This window comes from Diabrotica virgifera, chromosome 4 (genome assembly GCF_917563875.1).
Source record: "Diabrotica virgifera virgifera chromosome 4, PGI_DIABVI_V3a".
NCBI lineage: Eukaryota > Metazoa > Arthropoda > Insecta > Coleoptera > Chrysomelidae > Diabrotica > Diabrotica virgifera.
In genome coordinates, this window is record NC_065446.1 from 18645944 (window position 1) to 18663009 (window position 17066).

A 17066-nucleotide genomic window follows, 5' to 3' on the forward strand; every position below is an offset into this window, starting at 1 on the left:
ATTGTGTATGTGTGTTGCATATGTACTGTATATGAAAAGTGCGTCTCACATTTTATCATCTGTTATTGTTGGTATATTCTTGCATTCTGCTGATCGGTTTGCTACACATTTTTCTTCATTTAGTAAAATGAGGGATGTTTCTTTGATTTTTCTCTTTTTCGTGTCTGTTTCTTTTATGATTACTGACGCATCTTTGCATTGTAATCTCTGTCCATTGTCCCAGACATTGTGTTTGCATATCTGTGACTTGTCGAAATCCTTGTTTAGATGCATGTTTCATGTTCATTTATCCTGACGCTTAGTGGTCTCGCAGTTTCTCCCACATATAAATTGTTGCATTCATAGGGTATTTTATAGATAAAGTTCTTTGAGCTCTCTAGTGTGTTGTTGGGCTTCTGTGTGGGAGAACGTGCCTGGGACAATGGACACAGAGAGAAATGGAAAGATGCATTAATAAGCATGAAGAAAACTGGCTTGAAAAAGAGAAAAATCAAAGAAGCAGCCTTCCTCCTACTAAATGAAGAAAAAATGTGCAGCAAACCAACCAGCAGAATGCAGCAGGCTTTCGTTACCAATACTTAAAAAAGAAATGAGCTAAAAGAATATACTAACAATAGCGGATGATTAAATGTGAGACACACGTCTTCGATCATACACAATAGGTACAGCTGGTTCCTAAAAAAACTGATACGACTCTTAAAGCGTATTTTGTAGAAAATTGAGCAGTGTATTTTTAAGGATAAAATTTGTTATTTACATACTGCTGCCAAATCTTAAAATTTGTCAGATAACTTATTCTATTCAGCCTCAAAAAATGGCTCCACATGCTAGCAAAGAACTAAAAGCAAGAATTGTAACGAAATTGGAAGATGTTTGGTCACTATCTGCCATAGCGAACCATTTTAACGTAAGCAGAACAACAGTTTTAAAACAATTCTTACTTTAATATATTGTTGAGTTAAGTCGTTTGTTTTATTCCTTCATAATATTAAAAATAATAACAACAACCCCATTTTATGTAAAAACTATCATTTATTATACTCTTTATAAAATGCAGGAATTCAAAATAATATCAAAATTTAGACCTTAATAATTATTTCAATTTATGAATTAACATATGTAACCAGCTGTTTCTTGTTTGTTTGTTTATTTTATTATTTGTCTGTCATAATAAATATAATATAATGTCAGACCAATCAAAATTTGATTGGTCGGTATTTAATACACTGCTCAAAATGATCAAATCTTACTAAGAGTCGTATCAGTTTTTTTAGGAACCAGCTGTACATATGCAACAAGCAATAAACAAACACAATACGAACACACTCCACAGATTATTACACTACAATCTGATTGCGAAATCAACTATCCGCTGTGAGCTCGTAGGTAGAGGGGATATTTAAAAGTTCGTGAGCGTCAGTAGTGACAAATGAGTGAACTTCGGTTGGAAATTGGACATAAATGTCAAAGTGAATGGGTGCGTTCGGACGACCACAGCGGCTGGACAGCTGAGCCAGCAGTAGCTGTCAGACGTCACCGCTGGAAGCCAGCCGCTGAGAGATTTACTAAGCTTTCCCTATCACGGCTGGATACAACCACTCAGCCGATTTCTGCTGACAGCCAGCCGCTATGGTCGTCCGAACGCACCCATTAATTTGAAACATTGAAATTAAAAACATTAATAGAAAAAAAATATTAGTTGGCCAAAACTGTGGCATATATTTTTACCTTAAATATATTTACGTTTTAAATACTGAAATTTGGTTTTTAACATTTTATAATATAATTAATCTTTTAATCTAAACGCCATCTACACAATAGGTAATTGTGAAAGTAGCAGAAGTAGGAAAGAAGGAAACTAATATTCGCAGTCAAAATGATAACCAAAATCTTAAAAAAAATAATCATAATGAATCATAAATTTTGTACTTACTGATATTAACCATCGATTACAATCTACTAATTACTTCTTTGCGTTGTAAATATTACACGATTAAAGGACATCGCACACATCTTATGGAAAATATAATGTCACTCAAATTCAATAAAATTTATACGAATAGATTCGTTTTAAATTAACGGTCAAATCTTATCATTGCGCCAACTCTTAATTATGATTAATTACGGCGCAAATTGCAATTAAAGTTTATCGAAATCACATTTTTGGAGTCAGTAAAACTGTCAGTTACAATTACTATTGCTCTGGGTGCTATTCAAAAGAGCCTTAAACCCCGCTGGGCCTAAGCGGATTAGTGAAACTAATCCGCTGATTTATGGAGTACCGACAATTTGGGTATTATAAAATATTTTTTCTCTCTCTAACTTATGTACGTATCCATTTGATTTCAGATTTATTTATATCAATTTCTGCTCTTATTATTGAAAATATGGAGTTGGCGCAATGATAAGATTTGACCGTTAATTTAAAACGAATCTATTCGTATAAATTTTATTGAATTTGAGTGACATTATATTTTCCATAAGATGTGTGCGATGTCCTTTCCAACCGAAGTTGCACTAGTAATCCGCCAGTTGACAATACAAGCGGAGCTCACAGCGCAGACTATGCTAACGGCCTTAACGGTCGGGGCATTTAAGCTAAATGGGAATTCAGACAGGATAATGTTACCTGGTAATCATGCTTTAAATTGGAAATTACGTCAGTTATCAGTTGGGGTCTCTATGTGCGCCTACACTACATCTACATTAGGTTTAATTTAGCAAATAAACTAACTATACTCAATCTTGAGATCACGAGGTTCGGGCACATGCCAGCCAGAAGCGTCGTCTACTAGATCTACCGCACCTTTGTCCTGGTGCTCGCCTCCTCCACGCTTCACTTTTGGTGTTCCCCGAGGCGGTACCGGGGGAGGCACTTTGCCTTTACTTTCGCTGCTCGATCTTCCCACCAAGACGGCGGGGTAGGCCGACGGTGGAGAAGTTATTGATGAGGCTGGGGACATGGGGGTGCCGGATGAAGGGTATGCGGGTGGTAGTGGGGTTTTTGTCGACGTTACTTCGGATTGGGAGGCTGTTGAGGAAAGGATAATTTTTAGAAATATTGTCCAATTATAGCAGCAGCGTGAAAAACAGGAAAAACGGTTGTTTAATTATCTAGTAGTAACTTTGATAAAAACTAATTTTGTGATCTACTGAAATTAACATTAAAGTTTGTTTAGCAGTAAATGGTTGACTTCAATTAGTACCGACTATAAACATCCTGGGTTAACCGATAATACTATAAAGGGCCCGGTTTCAGGTAAAATTTAAATATGTTTCCTGGTAAAAATCCTCTGCTTTATTATAGGAGTACCGTCTAGTCACTGTTAATTGTCAAAAGACCAACTCTGTCTACCTCGTTTGCTTATCGCTCCGGACCGGTCTTAACAATGGGCCACGTCAGATAAATTTAATATCTAATATTTACGACCGCACTAATTGAAGTCACCATTTTCTGCTAAACAAACTTTATCTAAAATATTGTGTACCGGTAGGGTTAACATTATACTTAATGTCTCTAAACTAACAAGATTTTACGTAAACGGAATCAAACCGTGTTTGAGTATCGCGGGCTGAGCTTCTCCACATTGAGAGCGTCTCATTCAGATACATATATGTTGAGGAGTGTAGGTACTATACAGTATCCATGCTATAAACCTTTCTTTTCCTCTTACGGTGCCTATTCGTTCCGGATGTTAACGATGAGCATGGCTATCCTAACTTTGCTTGCTGATATTCGGAACAGTCCGGTTATCGATGTATTGAACCACTTTCTCAGGTTTTGAAGCCAAGATATTCGTTTTCTCCTTGGTCCGCTGTTTCCTAATACCCTGCCCTGAATAATGAGTTGAAAAGCCATATCTCTGTTCATTCCTCATAACATGGCCAAGATATTCTAGTTTGCGGTCTTTGATGGAGTTAATAATCTCGCATTCCCTTCCCATTCTACGTAGGACCTCAACATTAGTAACACGATCCACCCACGGAATTCCTAAAATGCGTCTGTAGCACAACATCTCGAAAGCTTTGAGTTTTCGTAAAAGCTTCACAAAGTGTCCAGGCCTCTACTCCCTATAAAAGAGTAGAAAATACATAGCATCTGATAATATGTTTTTGGTTTTAAGTGGTAAATCGTAACTTCTGAAAAGAGACTTCAACATTGTTTTATTTCACTTAAGTGGTCCCATTGGCTGTTTATGTTGATACCAAGATATGTGTGGCTGTCCACCCTGTCAATTGGTTGTTGGTGACCCAAAAGCTGGCAAAAAATTTACGGCGCCGTAATAGCAGTAAACCCATTGGTTGACTAACTCCTCCACCAATTGTAGATGGAATAGGAGTTAGTCAACCAATGCCTCGTCAGGTTTACTGCTCTTACGGCGTCGTAAATTATCGCCCGTGTGGCCTTAGCCTAATTATATCTGATATGCACGACATTATTCTTTGCAAACCATCTAGACTAGACTATTTGCAAAAACTACTGCGTCGTCGGCATATCTAATGTTGTTAACAAACTAAAACAAATGTTGTTTTAGTGTTATCCACTCTCTTAATTGAAATATTTTCAATAGCCACTTGGACGTTTGAAACTTTTTTTAAACTATTTGCAACTATATCTTTTTTTTTTCAAATTGATCTGAAGGCCATTACCTTGATAGCATTAAAGGTGAGCGCGCACTTGAACAAACCGGCCGGCAGCGGAACGGTCCGGAATTAAAACCGTAACGCGCATTCACCGGCAAAATCACATCAGCGACAGTGGATTTGCATATTTCATAGAATGATCCAAAAATTACTGTTAGTTTGTTGTGCGAGGAAGAGAAAAATAAATTTCCAAAAAGAAAATTAATCGATGGGTGAATGAAATTTGTATTGTAAAATGTGAAGCACGGAAAGTGTATTAATTGTTTCTTTCGTTTCCTGATATAATTTATCATTAAGATAAACACAATTTAATAACAAATACGTAACAATTAAATAAAACAAATAAAGTATTTAATAAACAAATTGAAACTAGTAGTTTTAAAGTCAATAGAATAAAAAATGTCAATGTAAAACTAATAATGTTTAAATTGTTTTTATTTTTTTTTTTTGGTAATCAGTGTTATCACCTCTAGTCCTATGCAAGCTTTAGTTTACGTGGGTATGCTCCTAATCAAATTTCAACATTTTGTTGTGGTAGGTTGCTCCATTCTTCAAGAGCAGCTTATACTAGCCGTGTGGTGTTTTGTGGATTATCCCGGCGAGCTCTAATATTTCTTTTAAGCATATACCACAAATACTCTATAGGGTTAAGCTCGGGTGAACAAGCAGTCCACTCCAAACAGGGGATACCTTCTGCTTCAATGATGTCTCTAGTCACTCTAATGGTATGTGGATGTCCATTATCATGCATGAAAATTAAATTTTCTCCTGTTGCATCTCTCCAGAGCCTAACTACAGGTTATCAACATACCTGTGAGCAGTTAAAGTTGATTGGATGAAAATTAAAGGAGTTTTTTACGGATCCCAATTCCTCTCCAGAACATTATACTTCCCCTTGTATATTTGTGAACAGATCTGACAGTTTTCGTTCTTGCTTGTCTTCTTCGACCTCTAAGGACACAATTTCGTGGGTCATCTGATTTTACACCAATCCTGACTTTTTCTGAAAATAGCGCATTTTGTCAATTCCCAATGTTCCAGTTTTGGTGGTGAAGACATCAATTTAGGCGATCAATCTTGTGCTGCCTGGTAACTCGGGAACTCATAACTGTCTCCTGCTGTATACTTCTTGGCACGAACTCTTCTTCTTATCGTTTCAAGTGAAACAGTTACACGTGTAGCTTCCAAAAGCTGGCTTTGGAGCTGCAGGTGAGAAATAGTTGGGTGTTTTCCAGCTGATTGGACAATTAAACGATCGTGGCGAGCCGTTATTACTTTTTGGCGACTTTCCCTTGCTTTATTTTTAAGCTTTCCTAGTTCCTGTTACCTAGCATAGGTTTTGGACAGAACGTCCTGTGTTACGCATAGCTCTACAGCTATGTCCCTCTGAAAACATTACTTTCTCCACAAGACCAATATCTTTCCCCGTTGTAAGTTCTATAACCCACATGAGGCATATTTTCGTTTTTGGACGCAAAAGTTAGTTTATTTATTTTCGTTCTATTTGAAACTCAAGCAAATAACATATACCGTACCGAGCTGTACTATCTGATTGTCTTATCGATTTGTTTATTTTCAATAAAAACCTTTATTTTTCGCAACAATAACAAGTTTTTTCAAAAGAAATAAATATTGCTTTGAAATACATTGCGATTCCATATAAGTTTGGGAGTGTGTATGTACTCAATACTTTGGATTGAGTTATGAAAAATGTCAAGATCATTTATCTTAACCGCGAACGTTTCCGTAATGGGCGCGCTGATTCATTTGAATACACAAAGGCATTAAATTGGCGATCGTCGTGGTACGTTCAGTTTCCGGCCGGTTCGGTCAAGTGCGCGCGTACCTTAAGGGCCGGTTGTTCGAACGCCAATCAAGAAGTTGATTATAATTAAGTCCCCTTAACAACCATCAAATAACAAAATCCGTTGATTGTAATCAATTATGTTAATTATCATTTTGATAATTAACATAATTGATTGACTAATTAATTATTAATTAACATATCAATTATTAACATAATTAATTAATTAATCAATTAATCTCATAATTGTAATCAATTATGTTTTCAGCAACCCAATAAAAGTTGACATTGACAGTTATATAAATATTTGATAATGATCAGTTGATTCCATTTTTGATTAGCGTTCGAACAACCGGCCCTAAGACGTTAGATTGCGTTATGATCTATCAACTTGTAGTTTGGGAGTTTGATTGCAATATAATACGATAAATAATTTGAAAATCACGAATGTTAATGTGTTTTCTTTTTCGTAGTGATTACTACCAGCTTTTCCTCTTAAAGTGTTTTTCTATGTCTGAAAAATTGCTATCCGAAGTTACCTTTTCGTTTACAGGTTTAAGGGGTTATTTTATAAAAGAGACCGGATCATTTTAAAAAACTTTTAGTTATCATTAACATTTACTGCTACATTTTAATCAACGCTGCTACTAAGATTTGCACATGGCATCCATATCACATGAGGCACATTGTTTTTCGTTGATTAATTCTTGGTTACATTGATTGCTTTTTAATAGTATCGTTATTTGGCTATAACTAATTGCTCTGATATCAGAACATCTAGCAGAAATAATTATGCCGCTAAATATAAATATAGCCAGGTTCTAGTTAATTGTTCGTATTCACCTAGTTTAAAAAGATATAGGTATACCAAATATATATCGCATAAAATTATTAAATGCCTAAACAGTAAAACCTTAAAATTATTTCTTATATGCATTTAACTTCAAGAAAGAATATAACACAATAACAAGAATTTACCAATTTTTTTCATTAACATTAAAACATTTACATCAACTGCTCCAAGAATTGACTCATATAGTCTTTGATCATCACATCATCAGCTTCCATTCCTTCCTCTCATTCTTGGTCTTAATAAGAAACTTGGGAGTTTTATCAGATCGGCCGTAGACAGTGAGACTATAGGGCTTTTTATTCACAGTCATTTGTTTTGAGCTTCTGTATGTCGTATAATCCCTGTATATTAATATTATACACAGATTATACAACATATTATCATGAAAGAAGCTCGAAACAAATGACAATCGATGAAAAGCCCTATTAGAGAGATATCGCAAAGGCATTTTGATCCATTGACGTCGACGTTACACCCCGATGTATTGAGTGGCATATCCCTAGCCAAGTATATTCTCTTAACATGTCTCTGTTTTTATCGCCCGTTAATAGCGGAATACGCTATTTTGACATGTACGCAAGCGCAGGGTGAATGTTACGCTAATACCGGATAACGTGTCACGCTATTTAGGTTGAAATAAGGGACGGTAACAACGTTAACGCTAATCTGACATTTTTTGGGATGAAACATAAAAATAATTTATAGAATACAAATTTTATAAAGTAAAAACTGTGAATCATCTTGTTTCCTGTGTCGAGAAACACGTGTGTTCGTATTTTGTCTATAATAGACTACTTTTGTGGATAGGATATTAGTTATTCAAATATTTTATATTATTTTTTAAAACGTTTTTATATTGGGACCGTGCAAGTTCGGAAAAGCGACACCTGGTTTCTACGCTCTGCACTTTTATTCGCGCTTTTAATTATATTGGCCAATCATATGGTCCTAGTTACTGGATAATTGTCAAGACCATAGTCCAAAAAAATAATAAGAAGAAAAAATATGATTTAGGTTATGTTATTAAAACGTAAATAATTGTATGTATAAATAAAATTAGTTATTAAAATGCAGTACTACAAGCAAAATACAATTAATTAAATTTACCTTTATATAATAATTGCATATCATATCAATATTGTGGAGCAATATATAATTTTCTTCTTAGATGACAATAGGTATGAAATGTACGTCAATTTGACAATTTCAATTGACAATATGAATTATTTAAGAAAGTTGCAATTTTTCTCCGCTATTCGCGCACGATCGTTTCGCGTATCCCTTCCAAGTACTTGCACACCGCGAATACTTGGCTTGGTTGGTGTCACGGAATCTGCAATTTTGTAATCCATTTTAAAAATAGTTGTAGGCTAACTAGGTACTTGAAATTTTCAGAATAGCTCAGAGCTGACTAACAATGCAATATTTAACTGCTATTGTATGGATAAATGGATTTTTTTTAATTTCAAACTATTTTAAAAATATGACTAGTGCTATGACATTAATTTGGTATTCCATTTTAACGTAAGTTAAGACATCGAGATATGGTAGCTCAGTGGTAGAACGTTATATCGGAGATCGAGAGGTCCTGAGTTCGAAACCTGCCTGTCGCTTACTTTTTTAATTTTTTTAATACATAATTAACAGTGAATATACTTAAAATTCATATTTTATAAGTTAATTATTATATATGCCATTTTAAACAACCGTGGTATTATAAAAAGTACACTTTTTTATACTAGTGTAATTTTTGGAATTATAATCTGGACCTCGGAGGTAAACTACACTATGTTATTTCGAGTAACTGTGTTAAGCATGTGTTTGCAACAAAGTTAAGAGCACTTAGGATGTTAATAAAAATCTGATATATCCCATAATTGGTTGAAAGACCATTACCTGCTATTGTATGGATAAATGGATTTTTTTTTAAATTTCAAACTATTTTAAAAATGTAACTAATGCTATGACATTTGAATTCCATTTTAACGTAAGTTAAGACATCGAGAGATGGTAGCTCAGTGGTAGAGCGTTAGACCGGAGATCGAGAGGTCCTGAGTTCGAAACCTGCCTGTCGTTTACCTTTTTTAATTTTTTTAATACATAATTAAAAGTTAATATACTTAAAATTCATATGTTATAAGTTAATTATTATACATATATGCCATTTTAAACAACCGTGTTATTATAAAAAGTACTTTTTCATACTAGTGTAATTTTTGGAATTATAATCTGGACCTCGGAGGTAAACTATTACACTATGTTATTTTGAGTAACTTTGTTTAGCGTGTGTTTGCAACAAATTTAAGAGCTCTTAGGATGTTAACCCGCCATTACACGCGCTATGAGGAAATCCCTCACCATATTAGTTTATAACCAATGAAATTGTGTAAACTAATACGACCTTAAGCACCCAGGAATGCATTTAGCATGGTTTATGAGAGGGTATGAAAAAGTTATAGAATATTTCAGGCGGCCAGTGTGCTGTGTGATAGTTGAAAGAAGAGACATCCCTCTTCAAGTGAGGGAATTCCTCACTGCGCGTGCAATCACAGTGAAATCACGTTTCTATTATCTCAAAGAATCTTTTAGGTTTTTTTTTACTATTTAGGTAGGTTTAATTAAAATATTATTGTTTGGATTAGGTTAGGAACAGTGGCACACCGAGGGGGGGTTTGGGGGTTAAAATCCCACCCAGAGCATATAGAAATATATATAAAAGAAAGTAGGAAAATGTAACTTGTCTTTCACAAGTAATACAAAAAACTTTCGGTGCCCAAGCAAACCCCCCTCCCCCAGAGGAAAATTCTAGGTGCGCCACTGGTTAAGAACCCATTTTTAAATTTACCTATTCTAATTGGGAAATAAGCCACAATTTACCTTGAAAAATTGATTTTATTGACGTTTCGAATTCCACTTCGGACGTCGTTATCAAAATACAAAATATTAATAGTTAATTACATAAATGCCACAAATAAATAGCTTCAGAACAGTTTTTAATTTTAATTTGTATTTTTAGTAAAATGAATTCGCGTAAAGAACGTTAATTTCTTCAGTGGCTTGCTGAAATTGAAAATTAAGAAAACTTGCTTTTGATCTATATTATTTTTACGTTTGTTTTGTTAAATTAATAAAAAAAATTGGTTTACGAGACTTTCTATAATATGTGAGTACAACCCATTTTATATTTATACATGTTGACATTCATTCTTCTTCGAAATAAGTCGAATTTATGTAGGTGAGGGCGACGCTCATACGCGTGCAACCACGTCACAATAGAAGACGCGTGTAACGGCGGGTTAATAAAAATTTGATATATCCCATAATTAATAATTTTATATTGGGTCTTGTAAATAATAAAAACGTTTTATTATAAAATGTTCTTTTTTATAAAAGTGTAATTTTTATACTCATTATTTATATTTATTGTTGGTTAAATCATTAAAATTAAAATGCAGGTCAACCTGCTCAGTATCCAAATTCATTTTTCAATAAAAAACATTAATAGTATTCCTCAACATTAATTTCTAGGTTACATTTAATCCCAAACGTCGTTGTCACAATAACGTTAAACCCCGCCCCAGAACATTTGCGATAACTCTCTTGATGCCTGTGTTGAAATAGACCGTTATCCGTTATTTACGTCTTGACACGGTATTAACGTTAGCCTTTGCGATATCTCTCTATTGTCTTGGGTGTAGGTTACATATTAAGCCGGTTTTATAGCGTTCTAGGCCTTTCCGTTCCTAATAGCCACTACTTTTTAATGTGACAGTCTTTCTCTCTTAAATTTGCCGTGGGGAAAAGAGATGCCCTTTATCCATGTAAATGCTGGTCTTCCTCGTCTTCGTTTTTCGATGGGGGTCCATTTTAACACCTTTTTTGGGATTCATCTTTTCTCCATTTGTCTTACGTGTCCGTATAACACTAGCTGTTGTTTTTCGATGTCATCTATGATTGTTCTTTCTATTTCCATTTGTTGTCTAATGTCGTCGTTTCTTATGTGTTCTAGTCTAGATCTTTTTGCTGATCTTCTCCAAAAACCAGACTTCAGTTCCATAGGTTAACACTGATTTTAATATTGTGTTGTAAATTCGTTTTTATTTTCTGTTCTTATATTGTTTGCCACAGTTCCTTGCTACATATATCCCAGATAGGTATATGTATTCACTGCAGCTTGCAATTGTGTCCTGCTCCATGTTCAGGATCTCTTTCTTCGGTATAATTTCGGTATAATTATTTTCAGTTAGTTACAAAATTTATTGGAATATGGGCGATGACATATTTAGAGTCGTTAACCAACCTCTTTCAACTATTGTCCTCTTTGTTTGAATCGGTTGGGTTGTGTATGCAAGTGAGTTGTGGCCCACCTGGTTGGACTTAGGATTTCGCTCTTTTGAAGTTATGGAGGGTTTCTGTGTGAGGGGATGGTTTTGCGGTGTTACTCAGTAGGGTTCGTGCAGACCAATGGCAACACGAAGATCAGGGAACAACAAGCTAAGATGTCCGTAGTTGTGTACTATGTTCTCCAATACGTTCCTAACATCCTCAACAGATTGGATTTCGTGGCTATCGACGGTGATGGACACATGATGAGGATACAACCGGATAGTAAATGCATGTCGTCCAGAGGGATGGAATCCTGTGTGAAAGGAGGATGGGCATCCTTTGGATTCTTATTGATCAATTATTTAACAATCATAACTTATCTCACATTGACAATGGGCTACAATATTCAAGGTCATAGGAAACAATATATTTGTTGTATGTACAGGGTTTTTAAAAGAATCGTTAATAACTATAAAAGCGGTCATCAACACGACACAACGTACCTGTTTTACTTCCACTATGAGGAATAGTATTATTCACCTTCACCTGAACTGTAGCTGCGTATAGCAATTCATAAATTAGAATAGAAAATGCAGGAACCCAACATATTTTGGTGTAAAAGCGGATCAGCGTATAGTAAAACGTTATGGATACTTACTTTCTCGTTCGCTAGCTTCTTCATGTCTTCCTAAAGGTCGAGATAACGATTTCCTCTTCGATGGAGAATGTTTCAAAGCTGTAACAAGTAATTAAACATATGTGAGTAAAATGCAAAACAATTATAAGAATTAGATCATTGGTGATATTTAAAAAAATATCATTTAGTTTTATTCTGAATTTAGATCCTAAGAGGACGTTCACATGACAAGAGCTTAACGCGCGATTTGATAACCCGCCATTACAATTACATACATTTTATTCAGGCCGGGAGTAAAATATATCTAGCTCTTATCAAAACGTGCGTTAAGCGCTTGTCATGTGAACATGCCCTAAAGGAAAAAATGTCGATAAACCATAATATAAACGTTTTTAGCAAAGTTACCCTTTCTATATAATGCTAAAATAGATCAAAATAAATAGTCCAAGTAATGAAGCTTAAAATAGGACAAAACCTCGCAATTTTTACAGAATGTATCGATTTGCTTGAAAATTTGAGAATAAGTAGTGGATAGTCCAAGGATCAAAATATATATCATGCCAAAAGGCGCTTTTACTATGGGGGTGGTTGCCACCCCATCTCGGGGGTGGAAGTTTTTGTTACATTTTGACCGCGAGAGTTGGTAAAAACATTTATTCTAAGCAAAAAACGTTCTATACTTTTTTTTTTTATAAAATTAATAGTTTTCGATTTATTCGCTATCGAAAGTTTTATTACTAATAACTCAAAAAGTTTTCGTTTTATCAAAACAACTTTAGTTAACAAAAATGTACCTTTTGAAAAAATAAACAAAACCGTTTTTTTTTATTTTCTTTAAGACCAATAGTAATTGAGCTATACTTTATTATATGTTAGCTCTTCTTCGTCAAATGTTAAATATTGTAGTTTTAAAGTCAAAGGACGGGAAAACTATGCATTTTTCGGGGATAACTTGTTGAAACTAATTTAAAGTATTTAAAAATATGTATCTCCAGAAATAAAAAACTCTAGCTAAAAAAATTAAGTGACTTATAGTGAAAAGAATGTCAGTTTCTATTTTTTTTTCAGCAAAAAAGTGATCGTAAACAACCCCCTAATCACCACCCTAATTAGAATGTGTCATTGACCTAATTTGGTTTTTTTGATTTATGTATTAGTAATAGGTTCTAGAAGTTTGATCGACTTACGATAATTAGTTTTTAAAAAAATGGAGTTAAAAGCGGATAACGAGTTTTTGTAGTTTGGTAAAAAATGCCCTTTCTTCAGAATAGAAATATAAGCATCAGAGATGCGAAAAAATATTTAAATATGAAATTATTGCCTATTTAATTCCCAAGAACCTGGTTTGCAAAAAATTTTTTTACGGCAAAAATTGAGTGAGCTATTGACAATTAAAACTTGTAATATCTTGCAAAAACCACGTTTACCAACCTTTTCACTGCCACCTCTTTTTGTGACAGAATTTTAAAAGGATTTAATATTAATAGCCTTATAGTTCTTAGGCCCCCATATAAAATTATTATTTATGACCACACCGTTGAAACTTTTTGTACTTGTTATTTGGGTGGAGTCGGACAAATTTCGAGCTTAGCGCATCATGGCAGTGGGGCGTTTGTCTGTCAAGCGGTCACGAAGTTGTCAATTTTATGCAAGAAAAAAATTTATAACCACATTGGTCATTTCATTTTAATCAATGGTTTTTATCGTATAAACAGCGGAAATAATTTTGTCGGACAAAAATATTGGGGCATACGACGCGTCGGACACGCTAAATATGTCAAATTTATGAAAATAAAAAATTTATTACCACATTGCTAATTTTATCAGAATATACCATAAAACATTTTTACAATAATGTGGTAACCTTGTCGGACAATTTTCACGGGGCATATGCACAGTCGGACGCGCCGAAGATGTCAATTTCCTGAAAATTTTTTATTTATTACCACAGATGTCATTTTTATTTTGTGCTGTTCTTTTACATGTGTAATGCATATTGGATCACTTGTCGGACAAAAATAATGGGGCGTTTTGGAGATACAGGGTGTCAAAGTTAAACTTTTTTTTTATTTATTATCGAATATTTCCTGACAGGTATGAGATACCAACATGAAATTTGGTATGTGGGGGTTTCTTGGGTCGAGGAAACTAAATTCCCTACCAAAAATTATGCATTGCCCAGAGGGCGCCACATACGCCTTTCAGCACTCATTTATTACGTTCAATTTTTTTATCCCTCACTCTGTATAATTTTGACATTAAAATTTTTATTGTCCTATTAGTTTTACTTAAAAAAGGTATACTTCTTTCATCTCCCTAAACTCAACCGTTTTCGAGATAAACGCATTTTAAATCTGCGATACCCCATCATTTTTAGCATAATATCATTGTAGTTACACCCGAAAAATAACTTAAAACCATAAAATTATCCAAAAATGTATCGCAAATTTCTTCAAATGGAATTTGCGATGCAATGACATAAATTTGAGAACTGCTATATATTATGCTAATATTATGCTAAAAATGATGGTGTATCGCAGATTTAAAATGCGTTTATCTCGAAAACGGTTGAGTTTAGGGAGATCAAAGAAGTATACCTTTTTTAAGTAAAAATAATAGGAAAATAAAAATTTTAATGTCAAAATTATACAGAGTGAGGTATAAAAAAAATTGAACGTAATAAATGAGTGCTGAAAGGCGTATGTGGCGCCCTCTGGGCAATACATAATTTTTGGTAGGGAATTTAGTTTTCTCGATCCAAAAACCCCCACATACCAAATTTCATGTTGTTATCTCATACCTGTCAGGAAATATTCAATAATATATAAAAAAAATTTTAACTTTGATATCCTGTATCTCGGTTATTATAAAATTTGTACTAAGATAAGTTTAAATCTAAGCTAACTAACTAAGCTTAAATCGGTCTATTTTTACCTCAGGAACCTGACGTTAAGCTATGGCCCATTATTTACGAAATTTTACCTGTATATAAATTAAATGAAATTGAATGTATTGTTTCTCGATTCCACGTTAAGATATGTATGGTCGCCTTCTATGATTATCTCTCAAATGATCTAGTGTCCATCGAATGTACACTAGAGTTTTTTTTCTATTCGAAATAGAATAAAAAATTATTTTAATGGCCGGTAAATGAACTCGTATTGTTCTATTTTTATATAAATCTATCTAAATTTAGCGTCGCAACCACTACAACTACATAAACCATTTCGGCGATAATGATCAAATGGATTATACTTTTGGAACTAGATACCTTCTAATCGGTATTACCGAATTTGATCACTAAATATGAGTTTGAAACGTATTGAGAAGTAGTGTCTGATGCATCCAAGGTCAAGTAGGATAACCGAAGGTATTATAGGACTATTGAGCTTGAAAAACCGGTTTTCCTATAGGAAATAGATTTGATCACACTTATGAAGGCTATAACTTAAAAATTCGAATTTTTCCAGATAGAGGTATACACCGATAGACGCATCTGGAGTCCTCCTTATTTGTTGGCGCAATTTGTAGGTTGAAATTTTGAGTAATTGTCTAAAAACCAAAATTTTCAAAATTTAGTTTTTCGGTTTTTCAGCTGTACTGAGCCGTGTGTATCTCTGATCTTAACCACTTAAGCACTATTTGAAAGCTTAACTCAACGCTATTAATTTGGTGTACTTTTGGTTTTCCTGTCTCTTCTTGAACCTAAGATTTATTCCCCCAAAAAATATGCCGTTTTGTACCTACCAAGTCCTATAGCTGGCTTATGGGTGGTCGAAAGTCACAAGCTATACCGGTTCTGAATCGGCCCTGACCCCCTCTTAAAACATAGAAAAGAAATTCAGATCGGTATAACTTTTCCACAAACATACACACAAACATACAAAACATTTTCCCCTTTTTAAATAGAAATTGAGTAAAATTTCTGAGATCGGTAACTTTTGAATGATATATACAATTTTCAAAATGGCAATGGGATAAGACAGAGAGATTCCCTGAGTCCTCTGTTGTTCAACCTGATCATGGACGAAATAATAAAAAAAGTATTAAAAAAGTATATTATTAAAAGTATTATAAAATAACAAAAAAAGGATACCAAATGGGAGAAAAACCACTTAAAATAATCTGCTATGCAGACGACGCAATACTAATCTCTCAAAGTAAAGATGATTTACAACGTATGCTGCACGAATTTAATATAACCGCTAGAAAATTTAACATTTTAATTTCCCCAAAAAAGACTAAATGCATGGTTACAACAGTAGATCTAATAAGGTGTAAATTAGAGCTGGAGGGTCAAATAATAGAACAAGTCATGGAGTTTAAATATCTAGGCATCAAACTATGCAACTACGGAAAGCTCGAAACAAAAGTGGAAGATCAGATGAATAAAGCAAACAGAGCCGCAGGTTGCCTGAATGAAACAATATGGAGAAATAAAAACATCAGAAAAGAAGTGAAAGGCAGAATTTACAAAAGAGTCATCAAACCAATAATGACATACGCGGCAGAAACACAACCTGATACAGAAAGGACAAAAAAAGCTATAGAAACAGCAAAGATGAAAACATTGCGAAAAATCAATGATAAGACGCTGTGGGATATAGCTAGAAGTGTAGATATATGAAGGGGATGCAAGGTGGACAACATTAATAACTGGATGAAAAGCAGAAGGGTAGAATGGAACGACCACATAAGCCGAATGACAACAAATAGAGTAGTAATAACGGACAGAGACGGTTCCCCAATAGGAAGACGATCAGGGGGAAGACCACGAAAAATATGGAATGACAACTTACTGG

General features: G+C 34.2%; 1 protein-coding gene across 18 annotated transcripts in view; it reads right to left on the reverse strand.

Annotated features, from left to right (window-relative positions):
* The window catches only part of LOC126883476 (phosphatidylinositol 4-phosphate 5-kinase type-1 alpha), a 240122-nt gene that overhangs the window by 27294 nt on the left and 195762 nt on the right, over window positions 1-17066 (reverse strand). For 8 of the 18 annotated variants that reach the window (XM_050649056.1, XM_050649052.1, XM_050649054.1 and 5 more), the window contains 3 exons: window positions 12286-12363; window positions 12131-12184; window positions 2735-3031 (listed from right to left, as the gene is read on the reverse strand). In XM_050649056.1, coding sequence (XP_050505013.1) covers window positions 2735-3031; window positions 12131-12184; window positions 12286-12363 — 429 coding nt within the window. The remainder of the gene's footprint in view (window positions 1-2734; window positions 3032-12130; window positions 12185-12285; window positions 12364-17066) is intronic. The other 10 variants (XM_050649058.1, XM_050649059.1, XM_050649055.1 and 7 more) reach the window with 4 other exon arrangements.